This window comes from Clupea harengus, chromosome 18 (assembly GCF_900700415.2).
Source record: "Clupea harengus chromosome 18, Ch_v2.0.2, whole genome shotgun sequence".
Taxonomy (NCBI): Eukaryota; Metazoa; Chordata; class Actinopteri; order Clupeiformes; family Clupeidae; genus Clupea; species Clupea harengus.
The window spans coordinates 270402-291614 of NC_045169.1; the positions used below are offsets into that span (position 1 = coordinate 270402).

General features: G+C 40.3%; 1 protein-coding gene and 1 non-coding gene across 3 annotated transcripts; one reads left to right on the forward strand and one right to left on the reverse strand.

The window, feature by feature from the left end:
* Positions 1-864: 864 nt before the first annotated feature.
* On the reverse strand, positions 865-20626 carry entr1 (endosome associated trafficking regulator 1). 2 transcript variants are annotated; one of them, XM_042710439.1, is made up of 10 exons: positions 20249-20626; positions 18110-18175; positions 16979-17139; positions 15699-15820; positions 13436-13777; positions 12737-12810; positions 7933-8044; positions 5689-5751; positions 4597-4712; positions 865-1506 (listed from the first exon to the last, which is right to left on the reverse strand). In XM_042710439.1, the coding sequence occupies exons 3-10, from the start codon at positions 17025-17027 to the stop codon at positions 1419-1421; spliced, it is 966 nt and encodes a 321-aa protein (XP_042566373.1). In that variant the 5' UTR covers positions 17028-17139; positions 18110-18175; positions 20249-20626; the 3' UTR covers positions 865-1418. The 2 variants fall into 2 exon arrangements, with proteins under 2 accessions (XP_042566373.1, XP_042566372.1); XM_042710438.1 differs by having other exon boundaries at positions 18110-18192.
* LOC116224791 lies at positions 9762-9900 on the forward strand. Its single transcript, XR_004165739.1, has one exon. It is a non-coding gene; the product is annotated as a small nucleolar RNA SNORD10 (small nucleolar RNA).
* Positions 20627-21213: the final 587 nt, after the last annotated feature.

Consider the following 21213-nt stretch of genomic DNA (forward strand, 5'->3'; position numbering starts at 1 on the left):
TCGTTTATAAATTAGGCAGTCGACACCGTTTACTCAACGAAAAAGTAAAGGTCCTGGTATTAACCAATCATTAAGTAATATTTCATTGTGGTTCCTGAAATCAAAAAAGTTCTACCTCAAAGTATGGCAACTTTATTGATTCCATGAACCACAATGTAATATTAATGAATTATTGGTTAATACCAGGACCTTTACTTTTTCGGATTACCATGAACAGGTTAATCTGACAAGAATCAATTCTTACTGTTAGATATTTTCAAACATGAATAAATACTTGACTGACGATTACTTTGTCTTCTACTTTCAGATCAACCGTGGAGATGACTGAATATCGATCAGAACAGTGGAATTACTCTTCAAGTTAATGATGTAGGGAAATTAGTCTCCTTTCACAGCCAGGTTATTTTATAAAATAAAAAATAATTAGTATTTCTGTGTGACGTTTTATTTTTTTTGCAATGTGTTTGGTAGTAGCTATCTACATTAGCCTACGAATTGAGCTATCGGCAAAATGTAACGTTATTACTTGGCTAGCATAGTACATTATTTAAAATGTTGATGAAGCCCTTAGACCTGGCTGAGATCTGGTATGCGGATCCGTGCCGCATTTGGAACGCGGAGGACCATACTGAAATGGAGCTGGACCAGTGCTGGCCCGTATCTGCTGCAGATTCACTGTGCGGATCCAGGCCAGTGTTGGGCCGATGTGCGTTAAGGAACGGGTCCGGTTGGCGGACCCGGGACAGATCCGTCCCAGTGTCTCATTGCTATCTGGTTGGACAGGCATGCAGAAAGCTAACAGCTTTTATACTAACTAAGGTAAGACAGACCCTTGCTATTAAAAAAAAACGAAACAATAAACAGTTTAGACCAATTTCTGAGGTTTTATTATCTTAGTTGGTTTCAAGCTGGTTGAAGAGATGGACTGGCTGGTGTCCAGCTCAAACCAGCGCATTCTAATGATGTGGTGTTTGTGCCACTGCCACAGCATGTCTGGTGCGCCTGGTGGTTGGGATCAAATGAAACCAACTGAAGGGAACACAACTGTGTACAATGCAGACACAACAACAACAACAACAACAACACAAGACTGGAGGCAGACCAGGATCTTACGATCGATAAATGAGATGTATTGATTAAGATGAATTATACTCTTGTTATGATTTGTTATAGTCGGCGGTCGGACCAAAGTGCATGTCAAGAGAACATATATGTCCAGAAATGAGCGTGTCACTGATCGTAAAGTGACTACAGACTGCTGCTACTTACACTTACACAAAAGTAATACCCAAATCATGCATACCAAAATATTAAATATATACAGAAATGGCATTAAAATGCAGTTAAAGAAAAGCAACCACATTCTGAATTGTATTGAAGAGCACTGATACCCAGAGACCATGACTACTCTTCTAGAATCATGTCTCAATGTTCTCAGTTATCTTGTCAATTGAGTTGAGCATCTGATTTACAAGACATAACGTTTCTGCTCCCGTCAATAATTGCCTAAAGAGAAAGAGAAAAAAAGAGAGAGAGAGAGAAATGGTCATATTGGTGATAACTTTTTGCTCATCAGACAGCTCAAAATGATAACATTGCATGTATTAAGCAGAAATGTATTCAAAAACCAAGAACTACACCTGGCTCTTGATCCTTATATACTCAATACCAACATTTGAAATGTTTTTTAGTCATGCTACCCTATTTACAATTAAGGAATGCTGCAACACATGCTTATGATGTCATGAAGAAGGACCAAACCTTGGCACAAACTGGCAAAAGGTGGCGCAACAACACAAACGTTTACACTTTAGCCTATATTTCAGAAATGACTTCACCCAAATTGTAAAAATCCCTTTTTTCTTCTGATGGAGATAATTTCCAAACACTGTTAATGACTTAAGAATATAATAATCAAGTGCCTTGTATTATTAATTACCTTATATGAATCATGTACTTATGTAAGCAGGAACATGGCTTTTCTGTGTTTCTGCGTGTGTGTAACTTAGAATATTAGGTGCCACTTAGTCTGCACATGTACAAGAGCATGTTTAGACCAGAAGTGATAAGAAGGTTCGAACTGTGCTTCTTCCGACCTTGCAAAACTTCCATCCTTGCCTCGGATATCAGAAATCCACCACGTGGTTATCTCGCTGAACGCTCAACTTCTGTCTATATAAACCTTGTGCGATGTGTTTATCAGGGCTTCACTTTCATACTTGTTTTGTGAGTGAGCCCAATTGCAATTGTTGTTTGTCTAATAAATATACTTATATGCAGCTCCGGAGTCCTGAGGTAAATAGGGTGAATTTTCACCTATCATCTTCCATTTTCTACAATGCATTTTTTCAATCGATCTGCATTATAAATTCAACTTTTTACAAGTTAATATTCCTACATTTTCGCACTGCATTTCAAACTCATCTGAGACTCTGAGATTCTACTGAAATTCAGTATAAAGTATCTGCAGATGGTGCTGGACTTGAACATGAGCTGTTCACTCATGATACTCGTGGAATTGGACAGAGCTTGAGCAGTTTTACAAAGAAGAATGGGGAAAAGATGTGCAAAGCTGACAGAGACCTATCCACACAGGCTCACAGCTGACAGACCGATCCACACAGGCTCACAGCTAGGGCTGAACGATTAATTGCATTTGCGATTTGATCGCGATATGATAGAACGCGATTTTCTAACCGCAACGTTCGCGATTAAAAACGGGATTTTTTTTTTGTTTTTTTTTAAGATGGTAAATTTTGCCCAGTGTTTAAAAAGTTCATGCCTTGTGTTTATTCTTACAATGACTTTGTTTAAATTACTTAAATGCACAGTGGCAAAGCCACCGATTTGTTGTTCTTGATTCTGTAATAAGCAGTTAAATAAAAAAATTAATTGTGGGAAATAATATTTTACACTAAATGTATCTAATATTTTGTTGGTCATCATTCATTACGATTTGTTGGGAAAAAAATTAGGATAAAACAAAAAAAATCACATATTAAATCAATATTTTGGGGAAAAATCGCAATTAGATTATTTCCCCAAATCGTTCAGCCCTACTTACAGCTGACAGAGACCTATCCACACAGGATACCGATCCACACAGGATACAGATCTATCCACACAGATCTATCCACACAGATCTATCCACACAGACCTATCCACACAGACCTATCCACACACAGACCTATCCAGACAGGATACCTATCCACACAGACCTATCCACACAGGATACATATCCACACAGGATACATATCCACACAGGATACCTATCCACACAGACCTATCCACACAGATCTATCCACACACAGGATACATATCCACACAGGATACCTATCCACACAGGATACCTATCCACACAGACCTATCCACACAGACCACACAGGATACCTATCCACACAGACCTATCCACACAGGATACCTATCCACACAGACTCAATTCAATTCAATTCAACTTTATTTCGCCATGTATACAGATACTAGGAATTTTTTTTTGGTTTTCTCCATGCAGGCTATAGTATCACAAATAGAACAACAAGACAACACAGAACAAGGATACAATACAAGGACAGATAGTACCAGACAGTATGAGCAAAATAATAAATAAGAAAGGAGGTAGTGCAACAATAATAATGTTAAATAAAGTTAAATAAAGTGCGATAAAGTTCGTGTGTGAGAGCTATTTAGGAGGGCTATTGCTTGGGGGAAAAAACTGTTGAGCTGACAGACCTATCCACACAGGCTCAAAGCGGTAATTGGTGCCTAAGCAGTGTCAACTAAATACTGATTTGAAAAGGGAGGAATACTTATACAATCAATTCTTTTTGTGATTTATATTTTTAATTCATTTAGATTACTTTGTAGAGATCTGGGTTTACTTTGACATGAACGAATATTTTTCTGCTGAAGAGTCGACCATGATTCAATGTTATAAAACAAATAAAAGTCAAATTAAATCGACCATGATTCAATGTTATAAAACAATAAAAGTCAAATTAAAATCGACCATGATTCAATGTTATAAAACAATAAAAGTCAAATTAAGTCGACCATGATTCAATGTTATAAAACAATAAAAGTCAAATTAAATCGACCATGATTCAATGTTATAAAACAATAAAAGTCAAATTAAATCGACCATGATTCAATGTTATAAAACAATAAAAGTCAAATTAAATCGACCATGATTCAATGTTATGAAACAATGAAAGTCAAATTAAGTCGACCATGATTCAATGTTATAAAACAATAAAAGGTGAACACGTCCCAGATGGGTGAAAAGACATCTATTAGGATATTATGGAGGTTTGGTCAGTTGCAACAGGGATGTTGGCGTTTAGCAGGTGTCTGCGTGCCGTATAAGTAGTTAGCTCACTAGTTTTAGACTTAAAACTCCTTACTGCTGCTTTAAGCAACATTGTAACAGGAACATAAGCAACATACGCAACACTGAGGAAACCCCTTGAATAATCCAGCACTTACTGCTCCAGCACAGTGATGTTCTGAAATGACTGATTTGCTTGACTCAATCATAGCCTATAGACCATCACACATAGTTCATCTTTTCATACCAGATGTTGAGTGCTTAGTACATACTTGATGGAAGTTTCCGCATCGCGTGTTGCTTTGCTGAGATACTCCGAGGCGACTTGTGCATTGTGTTTCATAGCATTCATGGCAGCCATTTTCCCCCGGTAGCCCTCCAGTTGGTCCTGTAAACCAGTTCATCACACATGAGACAGTCATTCAGCCACTGCTTTTGGATTTGATTGCCTCTAGACTGCCCCGATGTGCATTGTGCAACAATGACCTGTTGATATGCAAGGGATATAAATAAGCTCATCCATAGGCCAGTCATGGTGTCTCTTCTTCGCCTCCTACTACTCTCTAATCTCCACTGTGGGATGCTCCTGCAGTCTTCCCACCCGCTCTACCTGCAGAAACCCTCTACTTACAGCGGCCCATTCCCACCTGATCTACACACACACACACACACCTGATCTACCTGCAGAAACCCTCTGCTTAAAGCTGCCCATTCCCACCTGATCCACACACACACACACACACACACACACACACACACACACACACACACACACACACACACACACACACACACACACACACACACACACACACACACACACACACACACACACACACACACACACACCTGATCTACCTGCAGAAACCCTCTGCTCACAGCGGCCCATTCCCCCCAATCTGTTCAGCACAAATTCTCCTCTGCTTCTAATACATACTGTATACCATTACATTACATTACATTTACATTTAGCAGACGCTTTTATCCAAAGCGACTTACAATGTATACACATTTTTACATTTATGGATTTTTCAGGCTTGCGTTGACTCCAGTAGAAGGGTGTTACATGCCAAATGGACTTTTCTACCACATTCATGGTGACAAATTTGGCAAAACCAATCAGGCCATCAATATCTGGCACCAGGTCCTTTGGTCACAACTGTAACTATACCATGAGAAATGTAGTATACTTATAGACCAGAGAGATTAACACATGTTTAAACCTGGGATTGAGATTAACACATGTTTAAACCTGGGATTGAGATTAACACATGTTTAAACCTGGGATTGAGTTTAACACATGTTTAAACCTGGGATTGAGATTAACACATGCTTAAACCTGGGATTGCGTAAGACTCTCAAACCTGTAGTTGATGCACTTCCTGTTTCAGCTTTGTCACTGTGCCTTCCGCCTTCGTTGCTCGCTTCTGAGAATCAGACAACAGATTTACTACAAATGTTATTCTATTAGAATCAGACAACAGATTTACTACAAATGTTATTCTATTAGAATCAGACAACAGATTTACTACAAATGTTATTCTATTAGAATCAGACAACAGATTTACTACAAATGTTATTCTATTAGAATCAGACAACAGATTTACTAGAAATGTTATTCTATTAGAATCAGACAACAGATTTACTAGAAATGTTATTCTATTAGAATCAGACAACAGATTTACTACAAATGTTATTCTATTAGAATCAGACAACAGATTTACTAGAAATGTTATTCTATTAGAATCAGACAACAGATTTACTAGAAATGTTATTCTATTAGAATCAGACAACAGATTTACTAGAAATGTTATTCTATTCATCTCAGTGGAAAAAATGAAAGTAGATTTTGTAAACTCAGGCTCCAACATGCATAAATTACTTCCTTACACTAGATCAGAGGTTCCCAAAGTGTTCATGCAGGCCCCCCCTTTGACAATGACAAAAGAAACGGTGCACCCCCCCCCCCCCCCAAAGTGCCACGATTGAGACACTCACATATTACCTGCAATTTAACCTCTGATAAAAATAAACCAGACACCCATCAGCTGTTGCATAGTGTTCCTTAGACATTGTTTCTACATTTGAACATTTCCAATGTATTAAAAAAAAAAACACTAAGTGATCAATCCATACAATGTTCATGTAGGTGCATTTAGGTGCTGTATTAGTAATTAGGCTAGCTGTCCTTTCTATATAGGCTAATCTGTGGGCCCTGACCATATTCTGAAAGTACGAAGTAGGCTATGAACCGTCACCAAATAGGTTAGTTATAGGTTACTGTGCTGTAAGAGCACTGCCACACAAAGCTGTGGTTGGTCATTTAGGTTTCTCCTTATGTTTTTACACCCTCAACCCATGCTTATGCCCAGCTCGCTGTAACTCTGCCCCCCATGCCCACCCTCAACCTCAACCCACCCCATGCCCACCTCACTGTAACTCTGCCCCCCACCCCCACCCCATGCCCACCTCACTGTAACTCTGCCCCCCACCCCCAACCCGTGCCCACCTCGCTGTAACTCTGCCCCCCACCCCCAACCCGTGCCCACCACGCTGTAACTCTGCCCCCCACCCCCAACCCATGCCCACCACGCTGTAACTCTGCCCCCCACCCTCAACCCAACCCATGCCCACCTCGCTGTAACTCTACCCCCCACCCCAGAGGGCCTGCCCCACACTGGGAAACACTGCACTAGATGTTCCCTGCACATCTGTAAATATATCAGTATAAACGACACTAAACAGACTGAATATACTAAACATCAATTAATAACACCACACTTTACATTTGCCTCTAGATACATGATTCATTATGGCCAACTCCACTTGTAAGTGGTGTTCAGGAATAACAGAAAGAAGTGACTCCATTTCTCTAACCCATATAGTTCTCTACAGTGAAGCTATTCTAACCAATAGAGTTCTCCACAGAGAAGCTATTCTAACCAATAGAGTTCTCCACAGAGAAGCTATTCTTCTAACCCATAGAGTTCTCCACAGAGAAGCTATTCTAACCCATAGAGTTCTCCACAGAGAAGCTATTCTTCTAACCCATAGAGTTCTCCACAGTGAAGCTATTCTAACCCATAGAGTTCTCCACAGAGACGCTATTCTAACCAATAGAGTTCTCCACAGAGACGCTATTCTAACCCATAGAGTTCTCCACAGAGAAGCAACCATGCACATGGACTTAATGGAGTGTGGTCGTGGCAGGCAGAAGAAGTGCACCTGTGCACAATTAAACTAATTCTGGGAACATATGTTCAACGTTTTGTATCTGTACACAAGGACAAAGAAAAAACTCCATACATATATGGGAATATAGGAACTTGTGTGCAACTCTTTCTATGCAATACATACCGTCATGCTTATGTAGCCTATGTAGCCTATGTAGCTTATGTAGCCTATGTAGCTTATGTAGCTTATGTAGACTATGTAGCTTATGTAGCTTATGTAGCTTATGTAGCCTATGTAGCCTATGTAGCTTATGTAGCTTATGTGGCTTATGTAGCCTATGTAGCTTATGTAGCCTATGTAGCCTATGTAGCCTATGTAGCTTATGTAGCCTATGTAGCTTATGTAGCTTATGTAGCTTTCGATGCAGTACATACCGTCATGAGCTGAAGATTCTGCTCCACAGAGTGAACCATCGTCTCCAAAGCCTTCGCCTCCCGCTCGTCCTGCACCCTCTTATTCTGCAACTCCTCAGTAAGGCGTCGGATTCTGGAAAACAACAACAACAGACAGCACTGTTGAGCCTAGTGTGATTCTGTAAACAACAGCACTGTTGACACTAGTGTGATTCTGTAAACAACAACACTGTTGAGCCTAGTGTGATTCTGTAAACAACAGCACTGTTGACACTAGTGTGATTCTGTAAACAACAACACTGTTGACCCTAGCGTGATTCTGTAAACAACAGCACTGTTGACTCTAGTGTGATTCTGTAAACAACAACAGACAGACAGCACTGTTGAGCCTAGTGTGATTCTGTAAACAACAGCACTGTTGAGCCCAGTCTGAGTCTGTAAAACAACAGCAGACAGCACTGTTGACTCTATTCCAATGGATAAGAAAAGCACTGTGTGTGAGCAATCAGAAGTCTAGGAAGTAGACCCTTAAAGACAAGTCTTTGACATTTTTGAATGAAAACACAAGCTCCTAAAAAATATGTCTAATATATTTAGTTTTTGGATATTCATCAAGAATTGACCATGACTGACGAAGGTACCATAAGTTAAGTATACGCCTCACTGTTTTCTAGCATGATTAATCGCATTGCCCCCCCCCCCCCCCACACACACACACACACACCAGCCCCCCCTCCCGTGGAATAATCTTCCTGCTTCCATCAGAGACATCTTTTTTCATCTTCAAATCGAGACTAAAAACATTCCTCTTTTGTGTATCCTATATCATGAATAATGCATCAAAACCGGTCAACTGTCTCAACATTCTTCATATTTCTTGTCAGCCATGTTGTTGTGTTTAGCAGGAGTGGACATGTTGAGACTGTGCATGTTGTACTGTGAATGTGGGCCTTCAAGGATCCCGGGTACAGCATGCGGCGCATACTGCGGCTGTCGCCAGCCAGTTGTGCACTGTTGTTGTATCCTGCCACCCTTACTATGCTTGTATACAGTGCATCCGGAAAGTATTCACAGCGCTTCACTTTTTCCACATTTTGCTATGTTACAGCCTTATTCCAAAATGGATTAAATTATTTTTTTTCCTCAAAATTCTACAGACAATACCCCATAATGATAACGTGGAAAACGTTTTTTTTTTTTTTAAATGTTTGCAAATCTATTAAAAATAAAAAACAAAAAAAAATCACATGTACACAAGTATTCACAGCCTTTGCCATGACACTCAAAATTTAGCTCAGGTGCATCCTGTTTCCACTGACCATCCTTGAGATGTTTCTACAACTTGATTGGAGTCAACCTGTGGTAAATTCAGTTGATTGGACATGATTTGGAAAGGCACACACCTGTCTATATAAGGTCCCACAGTTGAGTGCATGTCAGAGCACAAACCAAGCCAAGGAATTGTCTGTAGACCTCCGAGACAGGATTGTATTGAGGCACAGATCTGGGGAAGGGAACAGAAAAATGTTTGCAGCTTTGAAGGTCCCAATGAGCAGTGGCCTCCATCATCCGTAAATGGAAGAAGTTTGGAACCATCAGGACTATTCTAGAGTTGGAACCACCAGGACTCTTCTAGAACACCAGGACTCTTCTAGAACACCAGGACTCTTCTAGAACACCTGGACTCTTCTAGAACACCTGGACTCTTCTAGAACACCAGGACTCTTCTAGAGTTGGAACCACCAGGACTCTTCTAGAACACCAGGACTCTTCTAGAGTTGGAACCATCAGGTTTTTGGTCTTTTTTGGTCTATATACACTAGAACATGGCTAGTAGCCAGGTGCGGTCTGTTTAATGATGATAACATGCGTGTCAACTGAACTTGGTGTTCTCTGCAGCGTTCTGTCTCCAGTCAGCGTTTTGCTTACTGGTGCACATGGCGCTGCAGGACTCTGAGCGCATGATCAGAGATGTATAAGGCTGAAAACGGCACCCCCTCCTGGCTACAGCCAATAGGAACATGCTTAGACATAACCTGTCAAATCTGTGAAATGGTAATGCCACTTTCAACAAGCCATTATTAAATGTAGCAGCCAACTGTTTTTGTGTTGATCAGTATTTACTTTCACTTCAGGAGTGGAAGCTTGACACCCTCTGCGATCTGTACGAGACCCTGACTATTACTCAGGCCGTCATCTTTGTGAACACACGCCGAAAGGTGGACTGGCTTACTGAGAAGATGCATGGAAGGGACTTCGCCGTCTCTGCCTTGGTGAGTTGGATAAAGCTAGTTTGGAAGTGCATGTTGACTAGAATGATGTATTGTGCATTGAAGAGTCGTCACCAACCCCTATCTACTGGGCAAGGCCGTGTCTGCTAGTGACTGAGTCCTATATCAGTTAGGGGGAGAGGAAGTGAGCTCCATGTTCATCCCAGGCACCTCTGTGTAGTGAGCAGTAGTCTGGTTCATGCTATGGGCACAAGATCTATCTTGCACTAATTTAACCAGTTTTGGCCGTCTTCATTGGGTTTAATTCTCAGAAGTTTGGCATTTTCAGCATGGTGACATGGAGCAAAAGGAGAGGGATATAATCATGAAGGAGTTCCGTTCTGGTTCCAGTCGAGTTCTCATCACTACTGACCTGCTGGTAAGTGACACCGCCCACCACCCGCATACTAACTCATTTTCATGCTAAATACATTTGCCTGCACATTGCCATGCCTAGTTGAAAGTGGTGTTTTTAAATACAAAATCTGCCCTCTTATGTGGCCAAGATCCCTCTCCCTCCAGCGTGTGAAGTGCGGTCATGGGAACGATGTTCTTTGGCAGAGAATCCCATCTGCTCTCCACAGTGACTGGGCTGTAACGTCCCAATCACAACTTAATAGCAGCTGACATTTTCAACAGGCATAAATAGAATCAAACCCTGATTGTGTAGATTAATGTCAGTAGGTGCAGGTTCCATTGTGGCCTAGGTTGGTGTAAAGCTAATGAAGCATTGTTCTGTTCTACCCATCATAGGCCAGAGGTATCGATGTGCAGCAGGTCTCTCTGGTCATCAATTATGACCTTCCCACCGACAGGGAGAACTACATCCACAGGTGAGTCCAACAGGCTAATCCCTTTAAAGATTGTTAGTGGGCTGTGATTTATGTTTTTGGTTCTTTTGTGTAATTACTAAACTCATTTCATTTTGTCCATTTTAGGATTGGCCTAGGTGGTCGTTTTGGCAGGAAGGGTGCAGCCATCAACATGGTGGTGGTGGCGGCGGCATCATACTGTGGGGATGTTTTTCAGCGGCAGGAACTGGGAGACTAGTCAGAATCGAGGGAAAGATGAATGCAGCAATATACAGAGACATCCTTGATGATAACCTGCTCCAGAGTGCTCTGGACCTCAGACTGGGGCGAAGGTTCATCTTCCAACAGGACAACGACCCTAAGCACACAGCCAAGATGACAAAGGAGTGGCTTCGGGACAACTCTGTGAATGTCCTTGAGTGGCCCAGCCAGAGCCCAGACTTGAACCCGATTGAACATCTCTGGAGAGATCTGAAAATGGCTGTGCACCGACGCTCCCCATCCAACCTGAAGGAGCTTGAGAGGTCCTGCAAAAAAGAATGGGAGAAAGTGCCCAAAAATAGGTGTGCCAAGCTTGTAGCATCATACTCAAAAAGACTTGGCTGTAATTGCCGCCAAAGGTGCTTCAACAAAGTATTGAGCAAAGGCTGTAAATGCTTATGTACGTGTTATATTTTTGTTTTTTTAATAAATTTGCAAAAAAAAATTAAAATCCTGTTTTCGCTTTGTCATTATGGGGTATTGAGGGGAAAAAATGGATTTTAACGATTTTAGCATAAAGCTGTAACACAACAAAATGTGAAAAGTGAAGGGCTGTGAATACTTTCTGGATGCACTGTAACTAAAATCTCCTTGCACCAACATGACTAAACATAACTCATCAAAACTAAACGCATATATAAAATGCCCAAGGTCAATAAAACTAGGCTACACCGCATGCTGTACTGTGAAGGAGTGCTCTTACAAAGTGCTCCTTCAAACAGCCCGAGTCCACCACTGCTCAACTGTATTGATGGTGCTCATCACATCCACTTTTGTTGTTTTACAGTTCCACATGGCAGATAAACACCACCCATAGTAATGAATGACAAGGCTAACTGATATCAATTGTCCACCTTTACAGCGTGACTAGTTATGGATAGAAATATTTTACTAATTACCTACGGGTAGTTCTAGAAGTTTTTGTGTATATTCCAGAACATCAGAAAAACACTCAAACTAATTAACCAATATAGATTTTTCTGTTTTTTAACAGAATTATTATTATAAAACAAATTTCCATGACTTTTCCAAAACATTCTGGCTTTATTCCTCTCCAGGCCTGGAAATTGCTATTTTCAAATTCCATTACTTTTCCAGGTTTTTCATGACTATTCAGGATTCGTACAGACACGTAATAATAATAAGAATCATAACAAATACAACAGAGATTTAGCAGCGTTCTGCTTGGACCCCTAAAGAGGTAGAAACAGAATGGCCGTCAGAGTTTTCTGTGTAATGCCGCCGGTAAACAGAAAATGGTGCCACCAGATCGGGTAGCAGTGTAACAAACCATACAAGTTTGTGGCACATTTAAGATTCAAATGAACTGCATACAGAGAAAATGATGGGTTTGGTTTTGGATAGGCTTTACTTCCACAGTATTCCTCTTTACTTCCACTTCCTCTATTTCCACAGTATGACAACATGCAAGTTCATCATCTGTATCACAGTAGCACATTGCTATGCGGCCAGGATAGTTACCTTTGGTCATCAATCTCTGACTGTTTCAAGAGCTCCTTAACGTGCTTCCTGAGCTGAGCATTCTCCTCCCTCAGCTGGAAAACAGTAAGCAGAAATCAGGATCCTGTTGAAAATAAATTTTGTGTATCATTTTGTACACTGCATCCAGAAAGTTCAGACCCTTTTCATGTTTTCCACATTTTGTTACGTTTGAGATTCTCCTTGAAATTGATTCAATTCATTTTCTGATCATTCTACACACAACACTCCACTATGACAAAGCAAGGAAGTTCACATTCATAGTGCCCATTGGGTTCTTGGTTCCCTGTCTGACCAAGGCCAGAGAAACGATTACTCAGTTTGGCTGGGCAGCAAGACCTAGGACGGCTGCTGGTGGTCCCAAAATCTCATCCGTTGTAGTAGCAGCTCAAGAACCATTGATACAAGTAGGATGCACCAGAGCTGGTGTTACAACTAAGGTTATGAATACGTAAATAAAAATGGAATATTTCTTTTATTTTTAATAAATTAACAAAAACACGCCACGCCATTGTAGAGTATTGACTAATGACGTCTTTTTTCTTTTCGATTTTTTTAAGAGGAGTTTGAAACATAAAATGTGGAAAACTTAAAAGGGTCTGAACTTTCCAAATGCACTGCATATATTTAGAGAATAAACTCAAAAACAAAATATAAAAAAGGCCAATAAAATGCAAAAACCTTTAGTTGGCTTCTATTTCCAATTTCAGAATTGCTTTTACATGTCTGGTGCGGTGCGTCAGTCATGAGAGTCTCTTTGTCAGCGTCATAATTCCTAGAGCTTGTAGAAGGATGACGGTCAGAGCAAGCATTCCAATCCATCATTCCACAAAGACCCAGCGTGTGTGCCTCTTCAATGGCTAGTGGTTGATACGTCCCAACCCACTCCTCCTCTGGCTCATTGATCTCCGTGTGTGCTTGTGAGATACTGTCAATGAAGAAATGTCCTTGCTGCTCTTGATCAAAGCCTTCAGCGGTCAGTGAGTAGTCCAGTTCCGGTAGACACGCACTGATACCAGTCATCTGCAAAAATGATATAATTCATATCATAACACTGGTTTTTCAAAAAGATTGTCTGTCTCATTCTTCACCCTTTGCTGTTAACCTTCTTGAACTGGGGACCCAATTCAGGCAAGATTTAGTCATTCTGACATGCTCTGATAGACTCGAGAATTTTTGTGATTTGACAAATACGTTTTTTTTTTTTACTGATCACAAGCTCACCTACAATAATGTCTATGTGTAATATGCATCATTTTCTAAAATGGCTAGTAAACAATTCTATTGTAAAAAAAAAAAATGTTTGGACTTCTTGGAGCTTTAGTGCCCATAATATCTGAAAGAAGTCATACTGAAGCATAGTGACAAACTGTTTTGGTCACCGCACCGTTGTAATATCTGTAAAAGAAGTCATACTGAAGCATAGTGACAAACTGTTTTGGTCACCGGAGGTGATCCAGAGGAGCTCATCCAGGCATGCAGATCATGGTCACAGCACCGGTAGGAGGGCATAAACACCCACCCCTACATTTTTTTTACATGCTAAAGACTTCCGCCATTACCTTCAAATTTACAAGAGGAGATAGACCATGCAGGAGAAAGTACACAGTAAACAAAAAATGGCACCAAGGTCCAAGCATAACTCCTTCATGTTGAGGTAAGCCCTGCCATGTGGAAGTTGGAGATACAACAGTGATGTTGTCCACTTGCACATCCACTTGTGTTTCTTTGTTCTTCCTTCGTATGTTCCACTCACACTTTGCACAAGGTCATGAACACACGGGTGAGGTCAGAAACAAAGGAGAGAGCTTGGAGTTTCCTCTCCGCAGGTCTAGTTATGTTCAAGGCCAACATGTGAATGCACTCAGTATAAACTGATGATGCCAGGCTAGGAAAGAGGATAGTGAGTGTGCATGCAAGACCCTGTGTCTGTAGAAACATCAACTCGTCCATGGGGTGGCGACTACCTAATGCCTAACCATGAAAGATGTCACAACAATAAAGTTCAACGAACAAAACCAAACCTTTGTTTGTTCTCCCTGCAGGGTTAGCGGTCATCTCTAATTTGCTTTGTTGCTTCCATTGCGTGTAAAGTTAGCTAGCAGACTTCCATTGCGTGTAAAGTTAGCTAGCAGACTTCTGTTGCGTGTAAAGTTAGCAAGCAGACTTCTGTTGCGTGTAAAGTTAGCTACCAGACTTCTGTTGAGTGTAAAGTTAGCTAGCAGACTTCTGTTGCGTGTAAAGTTAGCTAGCAGACTTCTGTTGTGTGTAAAGTTAGCTAGCAGACTTCTGTTGCGTGTAAAGTTAGCTAGCAGACTTCTGTTGAGTGTAAAGTTAGCTAGCAGACTTCTGTTGCAGCTGCTCAGGCTGAATAACTACTTTAGGTTAGCAGTGCATATCTAGCTAACGAGGAATCTTTATTTGTGAATTATGAGACAAATCTGACCTCATAAATACGTGCTGCCAAATATTCTATAAGGCATAAAACAATCCAAATAGTAAACGTAAGGTAACCGACATATGGAAATCTCCAAGTGTGATAGAAATATTTAAAGAGTTATGCTTGAATCAGGTCCCATATCATTTCACTCTTCCCCAAGACACTCTGCCCTACTGATGGCTGAGAAATGTTCTTGCTTCACTTATTTTAGGTACTTTATTTCAAGACAAAGTACAGTAAATACTGTAAGGAAAAGGATTCAATGTTTATATGAATGTTAATGTCATCATGTATGTACTGTATATCAATGACACATGTATGATAGTGCTGAGAAGATTGGAATTGAGATTAAAGAACAATTTGATCTCACTTTCGTCTCATTTTCTCCCTTTTAGTATGTGTAATAAATACTATAATAAATGCTGAATGAAATGTTTAAACTGTACCTTTTAGTATGTGTCAAAAATACTATAATAAATGCTGAATGAAATGTTTAAACTGTACCTTTTTTGTCAAATGACATTTCTCTTCTGAGGACTCTGAACTGCTTTCATGCTGCTCTTTGCTTCGGATGAATTCCTTGTAGGAAAATGGATTTAACTCATCTTCATTTTCTTGAAGGTCATCTAAATGAAATGTATATCGATTCATAAGGATGAAATACAACCTGTTAAAACAATTTAAAACATTCAACCATTAAAAAAGTAGGCTAAACAGGACAGTGCAGAACTTTGGAAACAGCCTTCACGAGGATGTACATCTGGCCTGTAGAACCCTGGATATTGAGACTCGGGAGGATGCTCTGATCGGGATTTTTGGGGGCGACCATCGCCGATCTCATCTGCTGAAAAGTGGCTCCCTATCTACACCTGTGCACGGCGCGCAGAGGTCAGAGGTCGGCTCCTGAGGCTCGTGCAGGAAGACAGCTTTTATTGTCCTGCCAGAGAGCAAGGAGCTGCCCACTTCATGGACTAACAAGTAGAGGTTAATCTGCACTGCGGTTTGGATGCTGGTCTCTCTGCCACCGTGTTCCACATCTTCATCCAGTAATTCAACATACTTTGCCTGCAAAGAGCCAACTTGTGGTATTTTCTCTGCAGGCTCAGAGCCGGCGGCCTCAGACCTGTTCTCATCATGCTGATCTGGGCCTGGACCTGAACCAACGGCCAGGACACCCGAAAACAGAATGCGTCTGGTTTTGTTTTCTCAACCAATATTGCCCACAGAAAAACCTTTGGTATATTTGATGTATTTCTGTAGGTTAGGCTATTTGCATTTTTAGCATCTTATTAAATTGCACAACTCTTACTCTTAAAGTGTTTTAATGCAAAGTTAGATGCATTCCTTTTACCAATATCTTCTTATTTTGTATCAGTCTTACATAACAGAAATATTTACATAGGCCTAGGTCTGTAGCAACTGCATCCAAGCACTCAATGTCACCGAATCGCTTCTGGATTGTGTCCAATCAAGTGGCTTTTGACATTTTCACACCTTGATCCGTCTTCTTAAGGAGACGCGTCAGAGCTCTAATGAACCAGCACTTCCAGAGCTCTCAAAAAATAGACTAATGATGGCCAGTAACTTCTGACAAAGCAGTGACACCCAAAAACTAGATGAACAGCACATATTCTAATATTGGAGAAATGGCTACCATGGAGCAGCGGGTCTGTTGTGTGTGCGGCCATGAGCCACATTTTTAAAATCAATATACGGCTGTGTCAAGAGCTGGAGATAAATGAAACTTCCGATTTTGAACAGCCAATCAGAGTGATTTCTCTCACCGACAGGCTCTGCCGCAGAATCAACATGCTCAATCCGTCGAAAATCCATGGGCAGTGGTCCGAGTAGGGCCAACCGTGCGGGACACACTGCACACACGCCGACGACTGACTTATGTCAATCCTTTAAATGCAGGGGGACGATCCGGTTGTTGAGAAAGATCCTGTGATGAAATGAGTGAAAATGAAGAAATTAAGAGAATTTAAACTTAATTCAGAATAATCTATCCCACCTGCAAAGGTGTATTGATGAGTTAGTGGAAGACCTGCACTTTTCTTCATCAGCTTCAGGTCCTATTTTAAAAGAGATTTCAGTACCGCTGTGTGAGTGCAACCCAATCACATTAGCTCTAAGGAGGAATGGCCCTCTTTCCACATCCTAGAAAATAAGAATGGATTCCACCATGGAAGAATACTCGATGCTTGAATACTGAGTATTTGTACAGTGAACAGTACATTTGTACCTATTTTGAACATGAAGAAAAAAGAGAGAGAGAGATCCAGGATTTGCACACAGTTGTAAAATTGACAGGAGATGTGAAACTCAAGTAATTTCGCGATGGCACAAATCAATAAATTGCCTTCAGAAAGAAATCCAGCCATTCCTCTCATTCTGTATGTGAGATGATTTTAAAGTGTGTAATCCACTTGGCACATCAAGAAAAAAAAAAAAGCACAAAATGACTGCTGTGTATTAGGTTTTGGCTAATGTGCCACTCTCATTCCGATCCTCACTGACATCAAGGCTAAGGATATAAATAACAGTTTGGCTATACCAGAGCAGCTAAAAGATCTGGCCAGCCTAGAAGAGAAAGGATTTGTACTAGAGCCTTCATCAGGGATTTAGGAACTACTACTCTCTTTTTCTCCCCGTTTTCACAGAGCACTTTAACCTAACTCAGTGTTAATTTAATGATTTGATTTTTGTTCACTGAAAATGACTGTTGGAATATATTTACATGCTAGGTAACTAGCCACCATGTCATGCAAATGGGACTCTTCCATTTAAACCGTTACAAGTTATTTAAAAGTTTCCTTTCGCTAGCTAACTAGCTAGCATAGCAACTAGGCAACCAAGTAACAACATTTGCTGCATAACCTGAAGCGAAGTTTCCTTTCTCAAAATCAGCTCACCAATGAAAGGCAGTCCTGGCTTCAGAGTGATCACAACCACTTGTGGATGATGTTTAATGGCTTCACCTAGACATTAAAACAATCTTGAGAGAAATAACAAGACATCAAATTAACAAGGGCTTACTCTGATTACCAATGTAGTGAATGAAGGGGATGAAGCTCTTTCAAATTCCTTGAACACATTCATTCAGTGGTTGTCAGGGGATCTATTAACGACTTCAACATTTAGCATCCATTCCCACACAACACAATAACACTTAACAAATGCATGGTTTTGACTGTGAGTGGGAACGAGGTAGCCTGTGTGTGTGTGTGTGTGTGTGTGTGTGTGTGTGTGTGTGTGTGTGTGTGTGTGTGTGTGTGTGTGTAGACCTGCGACAAAAGGGTGTTGCATTTTTGCTTTAAACGTTTAAATGACTAGTAGCGCTTGCACCACAACTACATGGCATTTAGTTTTACGTAACACGATGATGCAACATCATTAATAAACTGCAGTTAATACATGGTGCAGTCAACACACGTTTTATTAAATTTTTCCATCTACATGGCAGTACAATTGGCTAACCATCTCTTCCGGTAACACAACTGCCTATGGTGGATTTGACTGTTACATTACATTTACATTTAGTCATTTAGCAGACGCTTTTATCCAAAGCGACTTACATATGTGCGACTTACAATGTATACACATTTTACATTTACACTGATGGCACACTGCACATCAGGAGCAATTAGCGGTTCAGTGTTTTGCTCAAGGACGCTTCGACAGGGAATCGAACTAGCAACCTTCTGATTACTAAACGTCTTCTCTACAACTGTACTACTGTCGCCCCTACTGTGCTGAGGGGAAAGCATTTGGCATATGGAGTTGATTCAGACAGCAGTTGTAAATGGTCAATTTGGCTTCATTGTGAAATGTTTAAATGCGTGGTATATTGAACACCTTAGAAGCTATGAGTTTGAAAACACAATAAGTGTTAAACTCACTGAGCCGAGTGAGTTGTCTGACATCTTCACAATGGCACTGTGCACAGTTGCAGGAAAGCGTATGGTGACCCAAAATAATTTAATTTACCATAGAGGTACATTAACATACTTGCCCCACACTCAAGCACAAATAGTCATTTTCACTTGCTGCTGGAAGGCTTCTTCAAACAGTGAGAAAATAGCTTCAATGTACAACTCCTCTGAAGTGCTATAGCTTCCATGTAGCTGTCCAATAAGTCTACCTCCTTTAATATTCTTACAGTTCAAAGATGTGATAATGTTGAAACTATAGGCATTAGGCAATATTAGTGCCTTGTTTCGCTTGAAGCCTGGGATGGCCTTTGAATCCAGACCACGCTAATTCTCACTGCAACTCATGATATATTTGTAGGTTTATTTGTATGGTACAATATGTCTAAAACAGAATTAAAATTTCAAGGGAAAAAATGTATGCTCTCTATACAAATGAGAATTTGGGTTCAAAGCTTCATAGACCCCCATTCATTTTAGACTAGCTCGCGAGCACCCCCGTGGAAACCCGGAAGTTCTGAGAGTGGACGTTCTCCCCCTGGTATAAATTATCTGGATGTTCTATAGTTTCCACGTCTGTTGGATAACTTTGAGAAAATAACCACAAATCAGCGTTGATGCTAGGTCGTGGTTTTGAAGGTCTACGACGTTGAGACAACCCCAAGTGTATAAACGGAACGCAAGGACTCTGGAACAACCAGTCATGTCGTTGATTCAAAGTTGAATTAGGTTAGCCGCCGAAACCGACCAACATCACCAAAAATCGACGTCGATTCAACGTGTCTTTGCTATCCTGGACAGGATTAGAATCGCTGGCTTCTTTATCTGTTAAACCAACCATCAGTAACACTGGAGCCATTACCACAGGAACTAATTTAACGTAGATAAAAGTGAGTCGACGAACACCCCTGAGGTCGAGACGAAAGAAAACACTTATTTAGAACTGTCCCTACATACATGCATACCATATAATCATGTGAGCTTGTGTAAACTAATTAACATTAACGATACTGAATGACTACGAAAACACACACGTCAGGCCAACTCTATTATATTGGTGCACACACTTTATGTGACACAACAACAAGAAAGCAAAGTAGCTTGCAGTAGGCTGCGACTTACCATCTGCATCAGCCAGTCTCTTGATTTTTGACATTGCAACAATCCAGCAATTTAGCTGGTCGCCTAACTTAATCGGACGCTTGACTAAATTAGCGACAGCTACAACTAACCGGCGAAAAAAGTTTGCTTGTCCATTATATAAATAAATTAAACCACCCCAGATTATATTTTGCTCTATAGAGCAAATAGTGAAAGACTAGGCGCAACTTCGAAGAAGTGACTGATGCATACCAGAAACAACATTACCCAAGGATACATCTGAGAAAGTTATTCTCATTTAAAAGTTACAGCTCTGTACCAGCGTTTCCAATATGGCTGCGGTAGGTCAAAATAAATGTTCGTCAAAATAAAAGTTCTTAATATAGTAGCAAAACATGTCAAACGAGAAAAAAAATGTTTAAGACAAAATAAACGATGACGAGCCTATTGCTATTATCACAGTGCATGCAATATAACTTTCTTTTTTTTTTGCATGTAATGCACTGTATTGTACTGTTTTTCCATGGCCTTATTATTCTTGTCAGCTAAAAATAAATAAATATATTATTTATATATAAATAATATATACATAAATATAAATAAATATATTATTTATATATAAATAATATATATATATAATTAAATATAAATTTATTCAATCTTGCAGCGCTTCAATCTCGCACCGTCAGCACTTATGATGTCCCAACCAGAACCCAATCTGAATGGCTTGCTGAGTCACATCATTTCTGACCTAGGCAGCCCAAAGCAAACTGACTGGGTCGTCTTATTTCAGAGTCTTTGTAGTGACTCTAGATACCCAAATGCAGCACTGAAAAATATAAAATATAGATATAAATATGTCCCCTTTAAATTCAGCTGTGCCAAATTATTAGGCAGCTGCTGAAGAAATGGGGTAAAAAACTAACTAACAAAATGATAGAAAAGGCAAGAATACTTCACTGGCTTTCAGGGGGATACAAAACAAC